Raw genomic sequence first — 21,213 nt, forward strand, 5'->3', positions numbered from 1 at the left:
GAAGTTACTCGATGACTAGTTCTACTGACGTAACCCCACTGGTTCGGTTCTTTTCACAGACTACACAGAAACCTAAAATATTTGCAGTCTGTCTGAAAGTGATATTTTCTATACACATATTAGTTAGTGTAAAAATTAAAATAAAGAAAAAGGCTTGAAGACTTACTTCTAAGAGGTAACTCATACCAAATGTTATGTAACTGTAAGCTATTAATTACTTTTTGAAATTACTTTTCATACTGTTTTTGTTTTACTTATTTCTCAAAGCCTATGTGGAATACCAAACAAATGGATATTTATTATAATAAGGTTCAATGCCAAGTTGAAATTTAGGTTCAAAATACCACTTTAGCGAGCAAAAAATTGTTCTTTTCACATGGGCTGCTTCAACTATTCTAGGTTTCTACTTGATCGCTAAAGGGAACTGAATTTGAAACTTGTCAATTTAGTGAAATCTTTTAGTCAAAAGATTTCACTAAATTTCAAAAGGATGAATATTGATGTTTGGATTTATGCTCAAGATTATGTAGCTTTGTTAGCTGATTAGTTTCAAAACTTTAAAAGTGTACAAATTCTGGTTAGTTGAGTGATTAACTTACTCGCTCTCCAACAAACAGACTGTGAGCGTGAATCCTATTTTGGACATGGTCTGTAATTATCTTGAGGTGGGAAATGAATTTCAGTGTCTAGTGTGAGGCTACCACCACCACACTTATTAGAAGTCTGAAGTGACTTGAAAAATGTTCCATGTTTGGTGTCCAGAGAGCAGGGTTTCCAGATCATATAAAAAATTAAAAAAAAAAAAAATCCTCAGCCTATCTATGTTATTAATATACTATAGGTTTACATATTTTGTGAGTGGAAGGCATATAAAAAAAGGCATTTATTATCTTCTAATTCTTAAGTTGAAAGGAATGTTTTAAAGCTTTTTATTAGAATTTTTACTCCCCCCCCCCTCCCCAGATATATCCTCTGATTGCACTGTCCAAGTTTTCTAAGCCCTGACAGCTAACATAAAGAATAACTGTATTTATATTAGCTGTCAGGGTTTAAAAAATTAATATTGTGATAAAAAAAATTATAATTTTTTTTTATATCACAAGCACAATTTCAAAGTTACATTTTGAACAGCTCATCTGTAACAGTAATTAAAAATCTTTCCATTACTGACCCTGATAGTCTTGTTCTCCAGGCTCCTCTGTATTAATTACAGATGGTGTTTCATCTTGATGATGCTGTATAGTAGCTGCTCTTGATGGTGACATTCTCCAATCACACAGGGGATCATACAACAGAACTTCAAGAATTGTTAATAGCACTTCTTGAGATGTTCTCATTACTGCCATGGTCTTTTCACAGCATCTATAAATCACACAAAGGGCAGGCAAATGTTAACTTTACAATTCTGAGTCAACACATAGTTTAAATGTTACATTAATTGCCATTTTAAAGCTTTTAAATTGTGCGGCTGGTATAAATACTATTCATAACCACATATTTTGAATAATTCAGATAAGCTGTCCAATTATTGATAACAGTGATAAAATGTACATGGATTTTATTAGATCAGAATAATTACAGTTGACCCTTGAAGAACGCAGGTTTGAACTGTGCAGGGCCACTTATACGTGTTTTTTTTTTGAATAAATATATTGGAAATTTTTTTAGAGATTTCGACAATTTGAAAAAATTTGCAGACAAACCTGCATAGTCTAGAAATATTCGAAAAAGTTAGGTATGTCATGAATGCATAAAATATACATAAATCTATTATAAAAAAAGTTAAAATTGATCAAAACTTACACATAATAATTTCCATTCACAGTCCAGAGAAGTGTAAACAAACATAAAGATGCAATATTAAATCATAACTACATAAAATAGCTGTTAATTAGTTAAATTAATTAGTATAAAATTATAATTCATTAATTAGTGTATAGGCTAGAGTACTGTGAAGTAATTGTATCGACTGCACTAGGCTACCCTAAAGCAATCATATTGATGCTGCTTCGTTATACCTATATATGAATTTCTTTTTCACATTATCTTTTCATTTTTGATGTCTAGTGCTAGTAATATGTATGACATCTACAGTGTTTTGTATCATATAAGACAATATGATGTATTGCCTTTCAGTAAGTACTGAAAGACCTACGATTTGTCTCGTAAACATATGATGTAAATTTACGTATTGATAAATACAGTACATTTCTGTAAATGTATTTTCACCTCCTTATGACTTTCTTAATAACATACAGTGTATAATACATATAACATTTTGTATGTATTATATGTTATAATTGACTGTTTATGTAATTGTTAAGAATTCTGGTCAACAGTAGGCTATTAGTAGTTAAGTGTTTGAGGAGTCAAAAGTTATACGCAGATTTTCGAACAACACTGGGGTTGGCATTCCTAACTCCCACGTTGTTCAAGGGTCAACTGTATTAGTCTTTGCAAGCATACTTGAGAGGCACTAGTGCTTTTTGGTTGGAAAGGACTGGGTTTAGTTTCTGTTGTAGTACAAAAGGGATTTTTGCAAGGGCTATGCATCCTGAAAATAGGAATAAAGCACATGAAATTTATAGATAAAATGATTTCAGTTGCTGGCTAGTCAGTTTATTGAGACCATATGGATAAATTAGGTTTCTGCAGCAGCAGCAGCACCATTAGGGAAAATTTGTGAAAGAGCAATGATACTTCATAGTGGCCATTCTCATAAAGGAAATGGATAAATAATTATTAAATAAGAATTCTTTGTTTCATAGAGAAATGGAATGGTGAACAGCTGTTCGACGCATCTAAAACTGATTTTGAAAGTGTTCAATGCAAGAAACTTGCATCATGTCTAACTAGTAGCCGTTTCTGATCTCTCACAAAAGCTACTGGGCTAAACTTTTGTCCAACCTCACTACCATCCTTTTTTTTTTGCACTCAAAGAGTTCTATGGCATAATTAAAAAGAAAAAGCCATTCTTCTTCTTTTTACTTTTCCTCCAATTCTCACTTGACTACCATTCAAAATATAGAAATGACCTAACACAAATAGTCCATATACAGTCTGCAGGTTTTCTCGAATGTTGGAAATAATTCTAAATGAAATGAAGGCTATCAACCCCATTCCACTCAGAATCCCCAATCATTATCCAAACCTTGGTTTTCTAAGTGTGTCAAGGCAGTCTAAGAAAAAAATTCTGCATACTTCAAGTGGCTACAGACAAAGACTCCAGCTTCACACTCAACCTTTGATGCAAAAAACATGAACAAATGTGATTTTGAAAGGGAAAAATGCAGAAAGCCCACGTGCTGTTCAAATGGTAGCCAAGCCTTCTGGTCTCTTGTCAGGGCCATTGGGTGAAACCTCTGCCCTTCCAAGCTCCTCTTCCTCAGATTTTTCCATCAATGATGTAGTATCCCAGGACAAATTACTTTCCCCTTTTCTCTTCTTTATATATATAAATTCTCTCACCAATCTCAAATCCTGTTCATTATTTCACTGATGACAGCACACTCCATTCCTCTTTGTCATTTGAGGCAGTGCACAATTATTTGAAGCGTCAAGATCTTCCATGACCAAGACCTTAACAAGTTCGCTGCCAACTATGAGTATACTCATAGTTGGTAAACCAGCTACACAAGCCAGCTATGAGTATACTCGTATGATGCTTACTGCCGGCAACGAGATTACCGTACTGACCTTGAAGAAGTGAAAATGCTCGGCGTACGGGAACAGACCATGCCGAAGTAGCGTGGCAGCGAACGTGTTAAATTCTGATCTGCTTTTTATTCTTCAGCAGAACAAAAATAACCTTGTGAATGTCGGTGCTACCAAAAACCAGTCCTTATTTCTCTCAATTAAGATCTCACTGTTCTTCCCCATTACTTTTGTTAATACCAAGATTTCCAAATGTGATCAGATTTCTCTTCTTGCAATGACCTTCAGCTCCATCTTTCTCTGGCACTAATACATCTCAGTCACAGCTTCTTCAGCCTCCAGAAAACTACGTGCACTTTTGCTTAAAACATTACTTCTCAATTCTACAACTACTGGGTGTATAAATTCCAATTTTGAAATACTGTTTAATGGATGCTCCTCTTTCACAGACTCACTCTAATCACTCTCTCATACATAGAGATCTGATTTTTGCCTTTTCTATAGGGTCATGGATCATGTCCTGAACTGGTTACCATAATTTGTTCACTTTCTTCCAAGATTATAAGAACATAAGCATGACAGTCAACATCCATTTACTGTTTGGCTTCAAACCTAGTGAACCAACTTTTGCTCCTTCTCTATCATTTCATCTATCTTTAGAATCTATCTCTCTGTTTCCCTCCATAACTAAAACCCTCTGTTGTTCAAGAAACATGTTAACAGATTCCTTCTTCCTCTGTAACTTCCCTGTCTGTACAGCACTAATGTACTTGAGGTTTTGCATCCTTATATGCATGAGCAATAGATATATAAAAGAAACATTTAAGTATATATACAAAATTATTATCTATACAGAAACTAGTAATTCTAAATATACTGGAATTGCCATCTTTGAGTGCTGGTTGAAGATGACTAATGGCAGTCCAGCACTACATGGTTGGAGTGGGATGAAACTGATGGCTTGAGCAGGTGAAGGTAGTTTGGTAGTGCTTGGGATTTTCATCCCATCATTCCACTGAGATCAGGACAGAACAGCCTGGCATGATTCCTTTCATACCATGCTTTGGTATCATGGGGAGGCTTTCAGGCTTATTTCAAATTAATTCTCTAGTTGGTAATTTCTCCAAAGCCTGGATCAAAAGAGTAGATTTGGCATAGTGTAGGAATGTTACATATGATAATGATATTCCTATTGTTCTATTAGTAAAGAGTGACCAGTTTCTCTGCCTTCTATCCTTATCTGGATTCTGCCAAATTTCAGTGAGATGCCATTTGTATAATGAATTACTGTTGCCTTCCTATATTCAAAGTTTCTGTTATTTAGGTTATATCTGTATTAATAAATTCTGAATGCACCATTGATTATGTACCATTGTTTATAAATATGTTTTTGGTGGTTTTTAATTCTTTTGCAAGAGACAAATCAGCAGGACAAATAGATTTGGCTCTTTATTGTTAGACATCTTGATGGCAGAGTAAAATTATATTGATTGCATTGTTTTGTATGCAGTAAACCAAACTAATAAAGGTCATGAGAAGGTGCTGTGTAACATTTTTAAGAATGGAAGCAAGTAATTTATTTTCTCTAGTTCCATAGTGAAATGCATGTATTGATGCTTTGTGTTTAGGTGGTTAAGGAAGAAGTTGGATGTTACGTTGCTTACCACATCACAAAAAATCCAGTGTTTTCACAAAAATTCATGTTGGGAGAGGGGAGAAGCTATGCCTTCTTACTACAGGTATCATGCTGCCAATGTTTCCAGCTGCTAAGTTTTTAAAACCCAGCACCATGAATCTTATCATTAAGTCTATCACATGCTGCTTTCTTCTAATTAGGATTGCAGGAAAACAAAAAATTTTCAAACTTAGAATATTAGCTCAGTTCTAGGTAATATCATATATGCATTTAATTAATATTTATGTGAAAGAGCAGAACTTCAGATCAACCAACAGGTTACACCTATATTTAATAATTATCTTTGGTTGATTATATGTATCAGAGGATTCCACCTGCAGAATCCTTCCTTTGCAAATTTAGCCCTAATGGCTTATTATACCAAAGTAATATTTTTAGTCTGTTAATGTGTCAAGCTAGTTTGTTATGTAGAAGTGGAAAAGCCTTACCACTGTTGTGTCGTCCTCTTATGTTTTAGGGCCCCTCTTTCGTCTCTTGTACACATATATATCTCTTATTTCTTTCAATAATTCCTACTTATTACTTTCTTATCACCTTTTCAATATCATTTATCTTTTAACTTCTATCTCACTATACTTATTACTGGCTGAATCCCTGACAAGAGTGAAGTTGTTGTCTGTGAGACAAAGAAATGCAAATGGCGAATGCCTATTTCTTTTTTGTCTCAGCAAAAAAGAAAATATGGCGGATGCCTATTTTCTTTTGCTGAGACAAAAAAGAAAATATGGCGGTTCTATCTCCCTTTTCAAATTCAGAGAAAATTTATTTATTAACGCTGCACCACCCTGAATCCTAGGATATACTAACCATGTAAGACCAAGGAGTTAGAATCCAGTCAGCATTCACTCTTGTCATTTATAAATTTTAAACTTGCAGTCATGACCTGATAATATTTAATTTTCCCGCCTTTCGAGGTTTGCTATATTTTATGAGCAAATGCAGGTAGGATCTAAATACAGGCAAGACAACACTTATATTTAAACAAAACATTTTAATTGCAAGTAGAATACATATAATACAGTTTGAAACACTGAGTTAATCATTCAATAAAATTTAGGTACAGCATTAGTACTCTTACATACAGTTATTTATCCTTTCCATAAATTTCTATCTGAGAAACCTAATTAATAACATTTATCACTTAGTCTCGTTGTATCACTCTACTCGATCAAATCTCATTCTTAATATATATCAAATTCCATTCACAATCTTCTCTGACAAATCTTATCCAATTTACATATATCTCAGGCCTAATTAAGAACTCTAGTATAGCTCTCTCTCTTAAGGTACATTCATGAGACAATATTCTATTTCTTTCTTAAATCTATCACTTAACAGTTCAAAGAGTCTCTAGTAGCACATACAATAAAATCTTCTTCAATTCCATTAACTCAGTGTTTCAAACTGTATTACGTCATATAAAGACATAAAGTTTTCACCTTACCAATTTGCTGGTTTGCTACTTTAACCGCTTCACTTCACACTTTACGAATTTTCTCCATACTTCATATTGGAAGATTTCTGTAGTTTTCCACTATCATGATCTGCTGGGCTTTTTCTTTCCGACTGGTAAGCTCCCTTGGTCATTTAGTCGTAACTTCCTCGAAAACAAAGGAAACCCATGTGGAGGCTCCATACCAGCTGGACTTCCGAGGCACAGGAATACAGCAGCAGGAAAACATCTAAAAGCCCTGTGCGCAGCATTACCGCTCCTTTTAAACGGCGCGCCACTTTTCTCTTTCGTCATCTGATATCTATGTCATACGTTCTCTACGTCACACAGCACTAAGCGCCGCTCGCGGAATCCTCTCATAACTTTCGTAGCGTCATGGTGGAGGCACCATGCTACATAACAGATGTACCTGTACTCTCACTATGTGTTTCTGAAGTCGACCATTTCACACTTTGGTTATTATCTCTCCCCCAGCAAATGGTTAGTTATTTACATAGCATCTGAGACTAAGCAGCTATACACCAAATTTATAATGAAATTTCACATTACAAAATAAGATAAGATATAAAACTAAAGGTAAAATTTCTATACAAGTGCTTCTACATTTCTGATAAATCATTAATTCTTTTAAGAGAGTGATAACGATGTTAAGTCCGAGTGAAACATAATTTTCCTTAATATTCTGGTTCACTCTGACTTAACACCACATCTGTAAGTTGTTTTTTTTCTTTTTTTAAATTTTATTTCACAGATACGAGAGGTACATAAAAGAACCTGTAAGCACGTGTGGGGTACAGGTAATGGTTGGGAAAGAAGAAACTTATTGATATTTTTTTCTGCAGGTTGTAGCTGTTTATGTCTCTAAGGGAGGGATCATCTATGAGTCAAACTGCTCTCCTCTGGTAAACATTAAGAATTTTTAAGGAAGTTTTAAGTGTACCATTGCAAACATGTGAGCAGAATTCCAAGAATAGGTGGATTTGAGATTGGCACAGAGTTAGTAGCTGGGTGGATGAAAAATAGCACCTTGAGCAGAAGGAATGCCTTGTTTTTCAGACGCTGAGGAAGGTATTGATGTGCTGTGTTTATGCCAGAAGAGGCTGAAAATAAAATGTCTGTCCAAGGAGAGAGATCTAATCCTGTATAGTGATGTGTGTATTATTAAAATAAGAGTAGATGACCTGAGATCTCTTTTGTGAGAGAAATGGCAAGGCTGTATTTTGGTGACAGTGAAAGTAACTAGATTCTCCTTGCTAGTAATTAAGTATTTATGAAAGACTAGTTAATGCCTTCTAGTTGAAAAGCCCTTATAAATGTCCATACAGTTAGCAACAAAGATGCTGTCAACACTACTGAATGTGCTAAGTGCTCCTCCTTCACGACTTTTTTTAATGCCAATGTAAGTCAGGATAATATTTAGCATGATCAGTTATGTGTGTATATCCACTTCTGCTTGATTATATCATAACAATGATATAATGTATATATATATCATTGTTATGATATATATATACATTATATCATTGTTATATCATAACAATGATATAATGTATATGGAAGGTATAAATATATATCTTCCATACAGTCATATTTCATGTCATCAAGCAACAGTTAAAAATCTTAAAATCATGGTGAAGAAACTATTAGCATGTGCCACTTTATGCTACCAACAAAAATTATACAGGAAACCTCAGCTATGGAAACTGGATCCCCAAGACATAATATACAAGGAAATTCAACAGAAAATTCTGCTGGGTTATGATACGTGTACTGTGTGGTAAACATCAAACAAAACTACTGGTACAAAAAATATGCTGAATAAAGTGAATGCTGTAAATGGCAAAACATCCTAAAAGAATAATTATGCAGATTGATTAAATCAAGTGAAATTTTTATCACGTATCAGTTATTACCTCTTAAATACTCCTTCCACACCACAAATGCCCATGCCATCAACAACATCACGGGTAAGACGAAAAGGCACAGTTTCAGGAGTTGGCAGAATCTTGCCCTTTTCAAATGCTATTCCTGAATATAATTTCAGAAAAAAAAAAAAAAGATTTACACTTGAAAATTAAAGTAATAAAATTGGCTTGAAATGCTAAATATTTAAATCAGTTATGCAAAATTATTAAGAATATAGAGTACATAATGCCAGGTTCAACATTTATTCCCATATGCATAATACAAAAAGCTGAAATATAACATGAATACAGTAATTTAAAATTTGCTTTCATTTCATATGAAAAATTATCTGTGTGCAGTGCCTCTCTCTCTCTTCACACACACACAAGAAGGAAGATTAATATTTAATGATAACAAAACCAAATTTATTGTACAACAATGCTATCACATAAGTTGAACTGCAGCCTTATAACAATAATAGGATTTTTTCAAACGAAATCTTTTTAACCAAAATTGAAAAGTCCAAATTTTAGTGAAGATTCAAATTGTTAAATATACAGCACTTGCTCAGAGTACTCAACAACTTGATGTTGAGAAGTAAATATGTTAAATATATAGCGCACAATGTAATAAAAAAAGCCCATAGATAAGTGCATTGCTACTACTACGACTTCTAGAGCAGTATTAGCTGGAAATGAGTAAGACTATCTCCAGTTTTGTCCGCACATACAACAGTATTTCTGTTGTATGTGCAGACAAAGCTGGAGAAACACAAGCCTTTCTGCAGTAGAATCTTGATATCATCGATATTTTGGCAAAACCCACGACAGTTCCACCATAAAAATTTTTCTATTGTTTTGGCTTTGTAGAACTTGTCCAATTTCCAAGAGGTCTTACCCTTGTCAAGTTTATAATTATCAAAGTATGGACAGCCACTGTCCATCTCTTCCTCTGGAAAAATGTTCAATAGATCATCTGATGTGTCAAGATCATTTCATTAATTTAATTTACTTTTGGTGGATATCAAAGTATCCATTATTTTTATGGGAGTGTCTGGTGTTTTATCTTTAAGTGATATTCTTTAAATCATTTTTTTTTTTTTTTTTTTTTTTTTGACAAGTGGGTTTTCACTGAATGGGACCATTTCTCACTCCAGAAACAATAGGCTGTGTGACTGATTTGCTCCACAGAGAAGCACTCATGATTCTAAAGTTCAAGTATGATGAAATTATAAGATGGTGGAATAGACATACGAGTGTGAGTTGCTGTTTGATATTTTCTTAACTGTCACTTTTCAGCATAAGTATGGTGGAGGCTATCCTTTTTTGCATCCTTCCACTTCTGACATACATGGGAGTGAGCTGGATGACCTCCCCGACAGTTGACACATTTAGCTTTCTTTGCATGTTATAATTATCACTTCCTGATCTTTAAGTTCTGAACATATCTCCTCATCTGGAACATTGAGGAGATCTCATTCTGATACCACTACTCTAGAAAAGTTTAGTGTTTAATGAGGTGCCACTGTAATTGGTAAACACCATTTATGTTGCTTTTCATAATTTTTCTAAGTGTTTCCACAGGGATATCACAAGCTTAGTTTCTTGACTATTTTGGGAGATCCTGCCAGTCCTGAATAAAGGACTTGGCTTTTCACCTGTCATGCATGATCAGAAACACCAATATATTTATACTAGTATCTTGTCTTTTGTTTCCTATTTCTGTGATCAAATGGTATCAGGACTTGGTTAGGATCCCTAAAATATCTGAGGATGAAAAATTCATGCCCAAGAGTTTTTTTTTTTTTTTTTGTTTGTTTGTTTGGCACCAGTGCTCCCCACCCACCTCAGAGCCACATATGAATGCCCACTATCCCACAAGCAATAAATGTGGCTTGGAAGCACCTGACGTTATCCTAGCAGCACAATAAGCCTTGGGCCCTTTCTCCAGACTATGGGGTAGGAGACTTATTGCAACACCCTTGACCCTTGAAGGCAAGCCTACTAGTTGATTGACCCTGGCTAGGCCATCCAGGATTCCTCTTTCTGGATGTCCACATGGCAAATTTGGCATTATATTATCCCAGTGATGGTGGTCTGGAAGATGGGATAGTAAAAAAAACTCAACAGAAGTGGAGCAAAGACTATGTGAAGAAAAGCAAAGGAAAAGAAGAATAAAAAGGGGCCAGTACCATCACTTGGAGATTCCATCTGCCACAATCAGGTGCCACATGGAGAGGGAGGTAAATTTGTCAAATCCAGCTAACTAGATGGAAATGTGATATGTATATAAATGGATAAAACAAATCTAATGGGTGCACATGTATTCTGCAGAATGCAGTTATACAGGATTGGCTGGCTCTAGCACTGGTTTGGGTTTGGTTTATTTGGATTTATGACTGAAGCAACTCATGCTACGAAGCCAGTGTATTATGTCTATTAGTTGTGTGTGTGTTCTAATGGCTGGCTTGCATTCTTTGCAGGATGAAAACCCAGCCACTTCCATATGAGACTGGCTAACTCACTTTTGCTGCTAACAGAATGTTATACATTAATAATGTTGTGCACTTAAATACAGATATGGGAGCCAAATAAATTCTGAAAAATCAAGTAACTACTGCATTGCATCGCTTCTTAGAAACAAAATAACTAGAAAAAGAGCTTATAATTAAATATAACAGAATAACTACAAATAAAAAATTTCCAATTAAAATTTTGCATCCAAGTGAAACAATTTCCTATTTTTAATATGATAATATATTTATTATTGATCACAGTAACAAAAAATGTCTTTATACCTAATAAAATGTGTTAAAATAATGGCAAAATATGATTACAGCATGTATGAGCAAACAGAAATGATCATATCATTATGTAGCATTTATATTAATATTCACACTTACTAATTAATATTTACACTATATTAGAAACACTGTATTAAACTGTTATTTTGGATCAAATTAAAATTCATCAGCATTTTCATTATTTAGCTTAATGGTTTTACTGAACTCAACAAACAGTTAATTATGAAAACAATGATACTTTTTTAAACCTAAAAGTTCACTGGCATAAAAAGCTGCGAATAATAATTATGAAAAAATAAAAATAAAGTAGGAATGATATAAAAAAACAAAGGTAGGAAGTGTGTGTATATGTGTACACATAACACTGCAAAAATTATATAAAACCTACATTTTCTCAAATACTATATATTAGGGCAATCACATCATACAGGAAGATATAAAAGAAGAGAATGCATGCTAAATGATTGTAGCTCAGTGGAAGTGGCATTTGCATCCTCTGTGCTTGGCCACCCAAAGATAGACTTAAGTTCAAGTCTAGCTGGCGAGCGGAGAAACTTTTCTCTGAGCCTTTCTTCAACCAGTTCCTGAGTTAGTCAATCTCTGGCACAGGCTAGAGGGTATTTACCCCTGGAAACTTAGGTTTTTTGTTCCCTAAACTTGCAAAAATTGACCATAGAACCCACACTATATCAGACAATAATACAACCTGTTAGGGTTAGGTAGCAAGACATGCCAGCACATCTTTGTCAGTCTCTTCATCAGTTGCCACTTATAATTAGTGATAGTCTTGGGCCAGCTATCACTGATTGGCCACTAGTGGAGATTGAACTACACACTTGTCTCCAAAAGCTAGATAGAGTTAAAAGGCTTCGCCTACTCCCTATGAGGGAATAAAAGGTGTTAACTAGCTAGTTGAATAGTTTGGAGGCAACTCTCCTCCAGAGAGATGTTATTATCAGTTGCAACAATCAGTTCATGCAATGCGCTTGTAAATGCTCTCAACTAGAACTTCATATTCCAGAATACTATGTGAAGAAATTTATATTCTAGGTTTCCATGGAAGGGTTGCTGTGAACAAGCTAAAATACTGCCCACAATGCTTGTGGCAATATTACTTGCATGGCTCACATGTAAGTCATATGAAGTCAAAGTCAATGATGGACAGTAGACAGTAGACCAGAATAAATGAATCATGATACCTTGTCTTAAAATCAGATGGATGTGCTCAAGCATGATAACTGTCAGGAGAATGTTATTTATCAGAGTTAATCATAGGGATGCTCTCCTAGTTTGGACCACTTTTTTTAGCTTCCAAAAATATGAGTATTCATTATTATACTTATTCTGAACAATTCACTGTTGTCTATGCAGTGGTGCTTGTGTTTCTAAGAAATGATCCAGCTGAACATCATCACAATAATGCATCGTGTCATGTTGTGACAATAATATGACAATATGGGAATGCAACAGGGTTCAGGACAAGTCCTGATAAGAGCACTATCGAGAAGAATTAGAATACCAGATGAGGTTAATATGATACAGGAACATATTAATTTTTTAAAAAAATTTATTTATATATATCACTTTAAAAAAAAATTATATAAAGGCCACGAAGCCTAAAGCAATAAATGCTGTGTGGGTAAAGAACAACATAATCTGTTGTTAATGCTCTCTTGAAGTGCTGGAGGTAGAACTGCCGTGTAGTCTGTGGAGGAATATTTCATGAAGAAGACTGTTCAACAGGAATTACAATTCAATCTGGTGGAGAAACAGGCCTATATGTATCAATACTGAGTGGAATGTCCATCTAGGAGAGTAGCATCTGCAACTGCAGCCAAAGTAGTTTAATTACCATTACATGATATGCAATGGTGAATCAGTTTTGCAGGTCTCAAATTTGAATGGGTTGGTAGTGAACCCCCAGTTACACAAGGGTAACTGGGAGTTCAAAGAGATGCTGAAATGCATGTACACAAATGCCGAAATAAAGGAAAGGAGTTTTTGGCATTGGTCAGTTTAACTATGATGCCTATAAAAATTATAGGCATCAGTGAGACCTGGTTGACAAAAAAATGATATAGTTACAGGAATAGAATGTAAAAGGTATTGTATTTTCAGGGAGGATAGAGGGAATAGACAGAAGGTTACAGATGATACATGAAAAACTTCAACCAACAAAATTAAAAGTTAAAGAGGATTTTACCTTTGTGGGGGGGGATGGTTCATTTGAGGTTATATGGTGCAAGATAGAGGCCAATAGGACAAAGTATTGATGGTTGCTACTATAAACCAGGAGGTCCACAGGAAGATGTAGATGCCATGCATCAGCAGATTAGCACAATGAGTGCAAGCTGAGTAATTATTATGGAAGACTTCAACTGTGGTGGGGGAGAGATTGGAGGGAGGAAATGGGACATGGCAGGATGGAAGTGGAATGGGACCAGGGGTTTGAGAGTGTGGAATCTGTAATAGTATCAGAAGATGTGCCTATAACCAAGGTTAACTTTGCCTCCAATCAGGGAAAATGACCATGCAGTCTTGTTCTAGGAGATTGCTAAACATGTGGAATTCTCTACTGATAAAGGGTTTATATTGAACTATAAAGCTGGTAATTATGACAGACTTAGGAGGCATATTGGAGAGTGCCATGGCTTGAGAAGCTACAAGGAAAGAATGTCAGCAGGTGCATGAGAAGTTGTCAGGGATTGTTTGAGAGAAGCAATATCGGACTGCATACTAAAAGTCAGAAGGATATACCAAGTGGGGACTAAGCTAAGTGGATAAGTAGAGATACAAAGCAACAGTGTCAAAAAAAAAAACACTGGGAAGGGAATATAAAGAAAAAGGCAATCAGCATACTCATTAGTAGTACAAAGTGCGCAAGCAAGCAAGAAGGGTGACTAGTATGGTAAGAAAGGCCAAATCAGATCATGAGAGAAAATTAACTAAGCAGGCCAAAGTGTATCCAAGAGAGTTTTTTTTCATTATGTAGCGAGTAAGAGGAAAAATGACCATGGTAAGATGACTTTAACCAATGCTGATGGTAGGAAGGTGACAGAGACAAAAGAAATAGTTGGGTTGTTAAGTGATCATTTTGCAAAGGTGTATCATCCAGGTGGAGAATTTGCAGTTGCTGATGTGACAGAGATGCATATCAAAATTGAAGCAGATAAACAGAAGGTGTTCAGCACACTGAAAAGTATCAATGTGAATACAGCAGTGGGACTGGATAGAATGTCAGCCTGTGTACTATGTAAAAGTGCAAGAGAATTGGTATTGCCTCTGATTAAGTTGCTCAATCTAAGTCTCTGCTCTGACAAGGTTCCAAGGGAGCGGAAAGAGGGTAAGATAGTTTCACCACATAAAGGTGACTCCAAGACAGAAGTAGAAAATTACAGACCAATTAATATATCAGAAGTGGCGATTAAAATATTGGAAGTTGGTTAAAAATAAAATCCAGTAGTGGGCAGATGGGAATACAATACTCTATGGTGGGTAGCATGGATTTGTAAAAGATAGGTCCTACTTTAGTAATTTACTAATGTTTTACAATAGAGTGACAGCAGAATTAGATAAGGGAAGTGGCTACACTTTGATACTGCTGGACTTCAGAATATACCACATGGACAACTATTACAAATGTTGGAGCAAATGAGAATGGATATGAGGTGTGTGTTTGACAGCCAGACACTAGAGAGTAGTATTTGGTGACGTGGAATCTAGGAGAATGTGGGTGACCAGTGTAGTACCTCAGGGCTCTAGACTTGGGCCATTTCTCTTTAATTTGTATATTAATGATATAGGAAAAGATTTAAAGGGAATACCAAGCTGTTTTCTTTTATTAACTATTGCCAACCCAAGTTCAAAAACTGGGGTTGGCAATAGTTAATAAAAGCAATGTAGCTATCCTGTAGGATGATTTAAATAAAATGGCATTGTGGAGGAAGGATAATATTTGCTAATTTAATGTTGCAAAAATATAAGGTTACGCATTTGCAGTTGAAAATGTTACATACTGTATATCACATTGATGGTAATGGATTGCAGGAGATTAATGAGGCTAGGAACTTTGGGGGGGGGGATAATGGTAGATAAGGAGTGGAAGTTCAGCAGGCATATTCAGCTGACTCCTTGGAGATACTTATGTAATAATAATAATTATATATTAAGATTAGCAAAAATAAAGATTCTAGGAAAGATTTATGGAAATAAAGATTATGCAAAGCGCTCAGGTCATGAATATTTGAAACAGTTTGTGTGAGTGTGTGTGTGAGAGAGAGCATAAAACACTTAGTATTAACACCTAGTATTAACTATGGAAAATTTTCTGTGAAAAATTTTTTTCTTTCTCACATACTTTTAAAACATTTTAAATAAAATTTAATCACTGATGTCATATTATAATCTATTAATGAGATTTATGTTCAAATTTAAAAAATATATAATAAATCTTACCAAAGTCAATGTGAATAACTTCAGCAGTATGATTGTCAATCAAAATATTGTTAACATGTCTATCTCCTAATCCGAGAATATATCCAACTAAAAAGCAAAACAGGTAAGTGATCAATATTTCATTGAAAAACCTGCTTTTTTAATATCTAAGAAGATTACAATTCTGTTCATGATAAGCAACTTACTTAACAGAAACTACAGCTACAGGATTTTTACTCATGGATTTATTGTAATACTTTTAACAGCAACTACTTTTGAAACATATAACATTAATAATAACATAAATTGGTTATTTGGTTGTTTGACATGTAAAATGGGTACCATTCATTGTTGCAAAAGGTCTTGATGATTCTTGGTATAATGGAGAAGTGTATACAAGACTTCCAAATGTCATGAAGTTTGAAATCCTGGTTCCTGTTTAAGGTGCCAATACGACAATATCACCTCTGAGGATTCCTTAATTAGAAGTTTTAATTCTTTAAAACTCTTGAAGAGATTTTGTCTTCCAGATAAGCCATAGGATCAATTCATTTCATGATGATCTGAGAAAATATGTGCGGTGAAGATACGTTGAGCATAAAGGTTCTTTCCTTTTATATTCAATATCCCCAATGTTCTTTTTTTTAAGGATTTCAAAGCTTCTTCCAGTTTGTCTGAAGTAAGCTTTACCATAGGTATAAGAAATCTTGTATATTTCAGGATGTTTTTCCAGTAGAATACTGTCTTTTGACAAAGATAGAAAATTCTATAGAATGTGAATAGGTTTAAAGCAGTTCTGATATTGACTTGTTTCAGAAATTGCACCATATAACTTAAAACTTCGCCAAATGGTACCTTTATAATTTACTACCGCAAATGTACAATTTAGGTTTCTCAGAAAAGAGTAATTCATTTATTATTTTTTTTGTTGTGTGTGTGTGTGAGTTTGCTATTTTGAAGAAACTGGTGAAATAAATTAGGTTATCTTTCTTTTTTGTTTCATCTTTAATTATTCTAATAATACGATTCTCGTTAAGGCTATGATAGGGTTAGCAGAGCTACTTCTAGTAGAAATACTTCTTCTAAATAGATTGTAAAATCTATTTAGAAGAAGTATTTAGGGGAGCCAGCAGAGCAAGAAATGAATACCAGATGTAGGTCAGGTATTAATTTCCTGATCAATTTTCTTCACATTTTCATACTGAGTGATGAACTTCATTGCCCAGTGTGAGACCACTATCCCACTTATTGGAAGCTAAGAAGTGGCTTGAAAAGGTTTTGCATTTGGTCTCTAGACAGATCTGGTAAGAAACGAAAAAAAAAAATTCTTAATCCATCCACAGTATGAATGCACTATAGCTTTACACCTTATGTGTGTGGGAGTAACATAGAAAAAAAAACGTAAAATAAGATGTAAAGATGGACATTAGATCAGAAGCCCCAATTAGTTCTCTACATTACTTAAAAGGCTAGGTGTTATCCTCCCAGTTATTTAGTTTTCATCACTAAGTGTCTTCTTGTAATGCACATATAATTTCCACTGTCAACAATAGCCTGCAGCTTTCTCTGGAGACCCCTTGGAGTGACTTGGCTTTCTAGAGAGAGAGAGAGAGAGAGAGAGAACCTCTTTCCTGATGTACATTATTTGATGATTTTATGGAAGTAAATGATATATTTTATGTTATGTTCTGTTATATGTTACTCATTTCGATGCATATTTCATAATCTTCAGATATTCCATTTCAGTGTGTTTTTAAATAGTAGAGAATTTTCATTTGCATGTAACATCAGTCTTGCTTAATGAAGGTTTAAAATGGTATTAAATAAAAGTTAAATCTATATGCAACATTTTTGACAGATCCAGGATATACTAATGCACTATATGTTTTTAAACTTTTTTTTTCTGGACATTGTTATCATAAGGGGGATAAAAATATTTATGGTACCTCTGATTTATATTTTCTGTTGTTTTGTACTAATTTAATTAACTTGGTATTCAGAAATACTGCTGATACCTACAGACTACAAATAACATTTATAGAGAATTAGATTGAAGACTTCTGAACTGTTAAGCTGTTCTTACTTATGGAGCTTGTAGCTGCACTTTGGGTGTATGCACGTTGGCGTTCAAACCATGTAGCTGGATCAAGGAACTTTTCCAAAAAGAAATATCGAAATACTGGAGGGAAGTTTCTACATATTTCCAAAAATGTTTGCTTCTTCTTTGTAAATGGCTTGCGCAAAACAGCCTAAAAACAGTAGCAGTATAAAAATATTATAACATATATAAATAAAATTAGCAAGCATCTATATAGCTTAGTGTATCTAATCTTAAAAAAAAAAAAATTACTAATATGAATTTCAATATCAGTACAAGGCTTCAAAATATCTCAGCAGCGTGCAGATTTTTTTTATTTACATGACTTGCAACACTAATTTTAGATAACAGAAGTAATAACAGAAAGCAATACCAAAATATGTTATTCCAAAATGCCTAACCTTGCTTAAGTATTCTGCATGTACCTGATAATTTGAAAGGAAATCTGGTTTCTCATACCTATAAGTTAAGAACTTTGAAAATGCTGATTTTCATATTTATATCTGAAATGCTTAGGAAAATAGCAAACACTCAGAAATGAAACAAACAGTTTGTTATGGTGCATGGTTTGCTACTGCAAATTTGGGAGAAACAACAGTTCCTCCAAGACTAGAAATAAATATATTCAAAAGTACTGTTGTTGAGTGCAATAACATAAGGGTTTTATTTATTTATTTTTTTAAAGCCTTGATTTTTTTAGACCTTGACTGACAGTCCTCTCCAAGCACCACATACACAGTAGCTATGCAACTGTCAGAATTTGCATATATGGACAGAAATATATGTTGGGGAGGAGAAAGGTTAGACGACATGCAAAATTATGAAGCACTTCATACTGAATCAAATGACATCCTTGACTTCTCTTTCCTCCAGTACTACCTTCCATTTTAACTCTTTCTGTTTAGCCCTTTTCTTCTTGCCTAATTTATATCCTCCAAACTCTTTTTCTATCCATCCATGAAAGTAATCAACCCCTACAAATTAAATTATAATCTCCAATCAAGTTCTTAAAAGACCAGAATTTGCATATATAGAGAAACATATAGGTAAGGAGGAGGAGAAGGAAGTAATAGATGACATGCAAAATTAGGAAGCATTTCACATTTTGAACGAAATAATATCCTCATCTCCCCACTGCCAGAACTACTTTCCAATCACTCTTTCTATTTAGCCCTTTATTCCCCACCTAAATTTTTATTTTTTAGTCTTTTATTTATATTCCTCCTTAACAGTACCTGTTCTCTGTAATTCAAAAGACTCTAACAGTCTGTCAATTAAAACCTTCAACTTTCCTTTATCTAAAATGCTGTTCCTCTAAACATAAAGCACAGCATTAAGGCAAGCAATATGTACATTTCAATTTATTGGCACTATTTAGATATGAAAATGCTATAAGTTTAGGTTAGAAAGAAAAATGAAACACTAAAACCGAAATCTTCAGCATTTACTATAACGACTTTTAACCAAATTAGACATGAGAAAAACAATGAAGCAAATACGATCTTCCTAATGCTTGCACCAAGACAACTTGCAGAAGTTTATCATTGCTTATCATCCAAAAGAAGTAGAGTGAAAGTGTTAAATAGTTTGTATCAAGTGATGTATGCTCAATTACAAACTGCAAGAAAAGTTTTCCATGGCACCATCATAGACTCTAACAGTCTGACAGTACAATAAATTTAGTTTAATCCTTTATCCAAGTGTGAGCAAACAAAGTTTGCACCTGAAAGTATCTTCAGGACTAGGGTAAGGTGGTACAACACCAGGTCAACTCGTTGCAAAGGTGGAGCAAGATACCAACACTCCTGTCTCAGTATCTCCTATAATGCAAAACACATCTCCTTGCGAATATGTCTAATGTTATGCATTAAGGGAAGGGCCACTACCCAGACTAGTTTCGACCTTTATTGAGGTCTCTTCAATGGGAGCCAGGCCCAAGTTGAGATACCAGGCAGAAGCATTCGCAGTGTATATATACTCTAACCAAGTGAAAAATAAACTTTCAACAGTTTGACAGTACTATGCCAATCTATATTTAGAATCTATTTTAATGTTTTAAGTCAACAAACATTTTAGTGCTCTCATTAAGTTTTCAATCAATAGTTGCAGAACTACTGATTGAACTTAACTTTCTTATATTACTTTTTTTTTTTTTAAAGTAATATAAGAAAGTTAAGTTCTGCATACTAGTCAAACAAACTAACAACAACAACAAACAAACAAGTTGAAGTGAAATGCGGTTTCTTCATGAAGACTAATAAATCAAAAATGTGTTGGCTGTAATATGAGCAGTTTCAAATTAAGTGACTGAATAATCTTTCCATCAGAGCAATTGAATACTATGAATTAATCAATATTCAATTTTGGTATTCAATTGCTTTGATGTCAATGCATAAAAGAATGGAAGAAAAGAAAAGAAAAGAATGAAAAAATTGCCTATACCTTCGATTCGACTATTGGCCAGAGTGTGTTTTGTCTGTGAATCTTTGGTAAACCATAAATTCTCGGAGAACGAGCGTAGTGCGGTATCTTAGGGCCATGTAGTGACCGATTTGAGTAGCTTCTCTGTTTTCTTTTTTATTTGATTGGTAGGGTCATAGTTAACAAGTTGATATGTGCTGTTTTCAGAGACTATTAGATTCATTTTTTCCAAATAAGTAGTTCGATTTACAATAAATGTGGCACTGCCTTTATTGGCTATGCTAATTACGATGTCCGTATTTAATTTTAGTGATTTCACCGCTGTCAATTCCAATTTTGTTAGGTTTCTGGTTATTATAGAGTCCATAATTTGTGTAAAATGAATGCTGATCACTGTGTAACACTAAAGGAAAGGAAAAATTAGCCTAAACACTAAACTAGCTGTACAGAAGACAGTGTTCAAACCAATTTTAACTTATGAATCTGAGAGTTGGGTTAGAAATCAAACACTAGAGACTATAGATATGAGAGTTTTGAGAAAAATTAGGAGAGTGAACAGATGGTATAAATGGCAGAATCATACTAAAAATGCAGATATTGGAAGGAATGATCATGTTATTAGAACTAATTTAAGGTGGTATGGGCACTTAAACAGGATGGGAGAAGAAAGGTTATTTATTAGGTGTTAATATATGAAAAATATGTTAACATCTACTGATTTTAATCTAAAAAAGAACTGCTGGCTTCAT

General features: G+C 34.3%; 1 protein-coding gene across 2 annotated transcripts in view; it reads right to left on the reverse strand.

The window, feature by feature from the left end:
• The window catches only part of tefu (Serine/threonine-protein kinase tefu), a 409,445-nt gene that overhangs the window by 6,917 nt on the left and 381,315 nt on the right, over positions 1-21,213 (reverse strand). For both annotated transcript variants that reach the window (XM_090409436.1, XM_090409435.1), the window contains exons 34-37: positions 18,029-18,194; positions 15,967-16,053; positions 8,717-8,831; positions 1,172-1,362 (exon numbers count right to left, since the gene is read on the reverse strand). In XM_090409436.1, the coding sequence (XP_090265562.1) occupies positions 1,172-1,362; positions 8,717-8,831; positions 15,967-16,053; positions 18,029-18,194 (559 nt within the window). The remainder of the gene's footprint in view (positions 1-1,171; positions 1,363-8,716; positions 8,832-15,966; positions 16,054-18,028; positions 18,195-21,213) is intronic.

This window comes from Typopeltis vanoorti, chromosome 19 (genome assembly GCF_054136105.1).
Source record: "Typopeltis vanoorti isolate ZY-2024b chromosome 19, IOZ_Tvanoo_1.0, whole genome shotgun sequence".
Classification (NCBI taxonomy): Eukaryota; Metazoa; Arthropoda; class Arachnida; order Uropygi; family Thelyphonidae; genus Typopeltis; species Typopeltis vanoorti.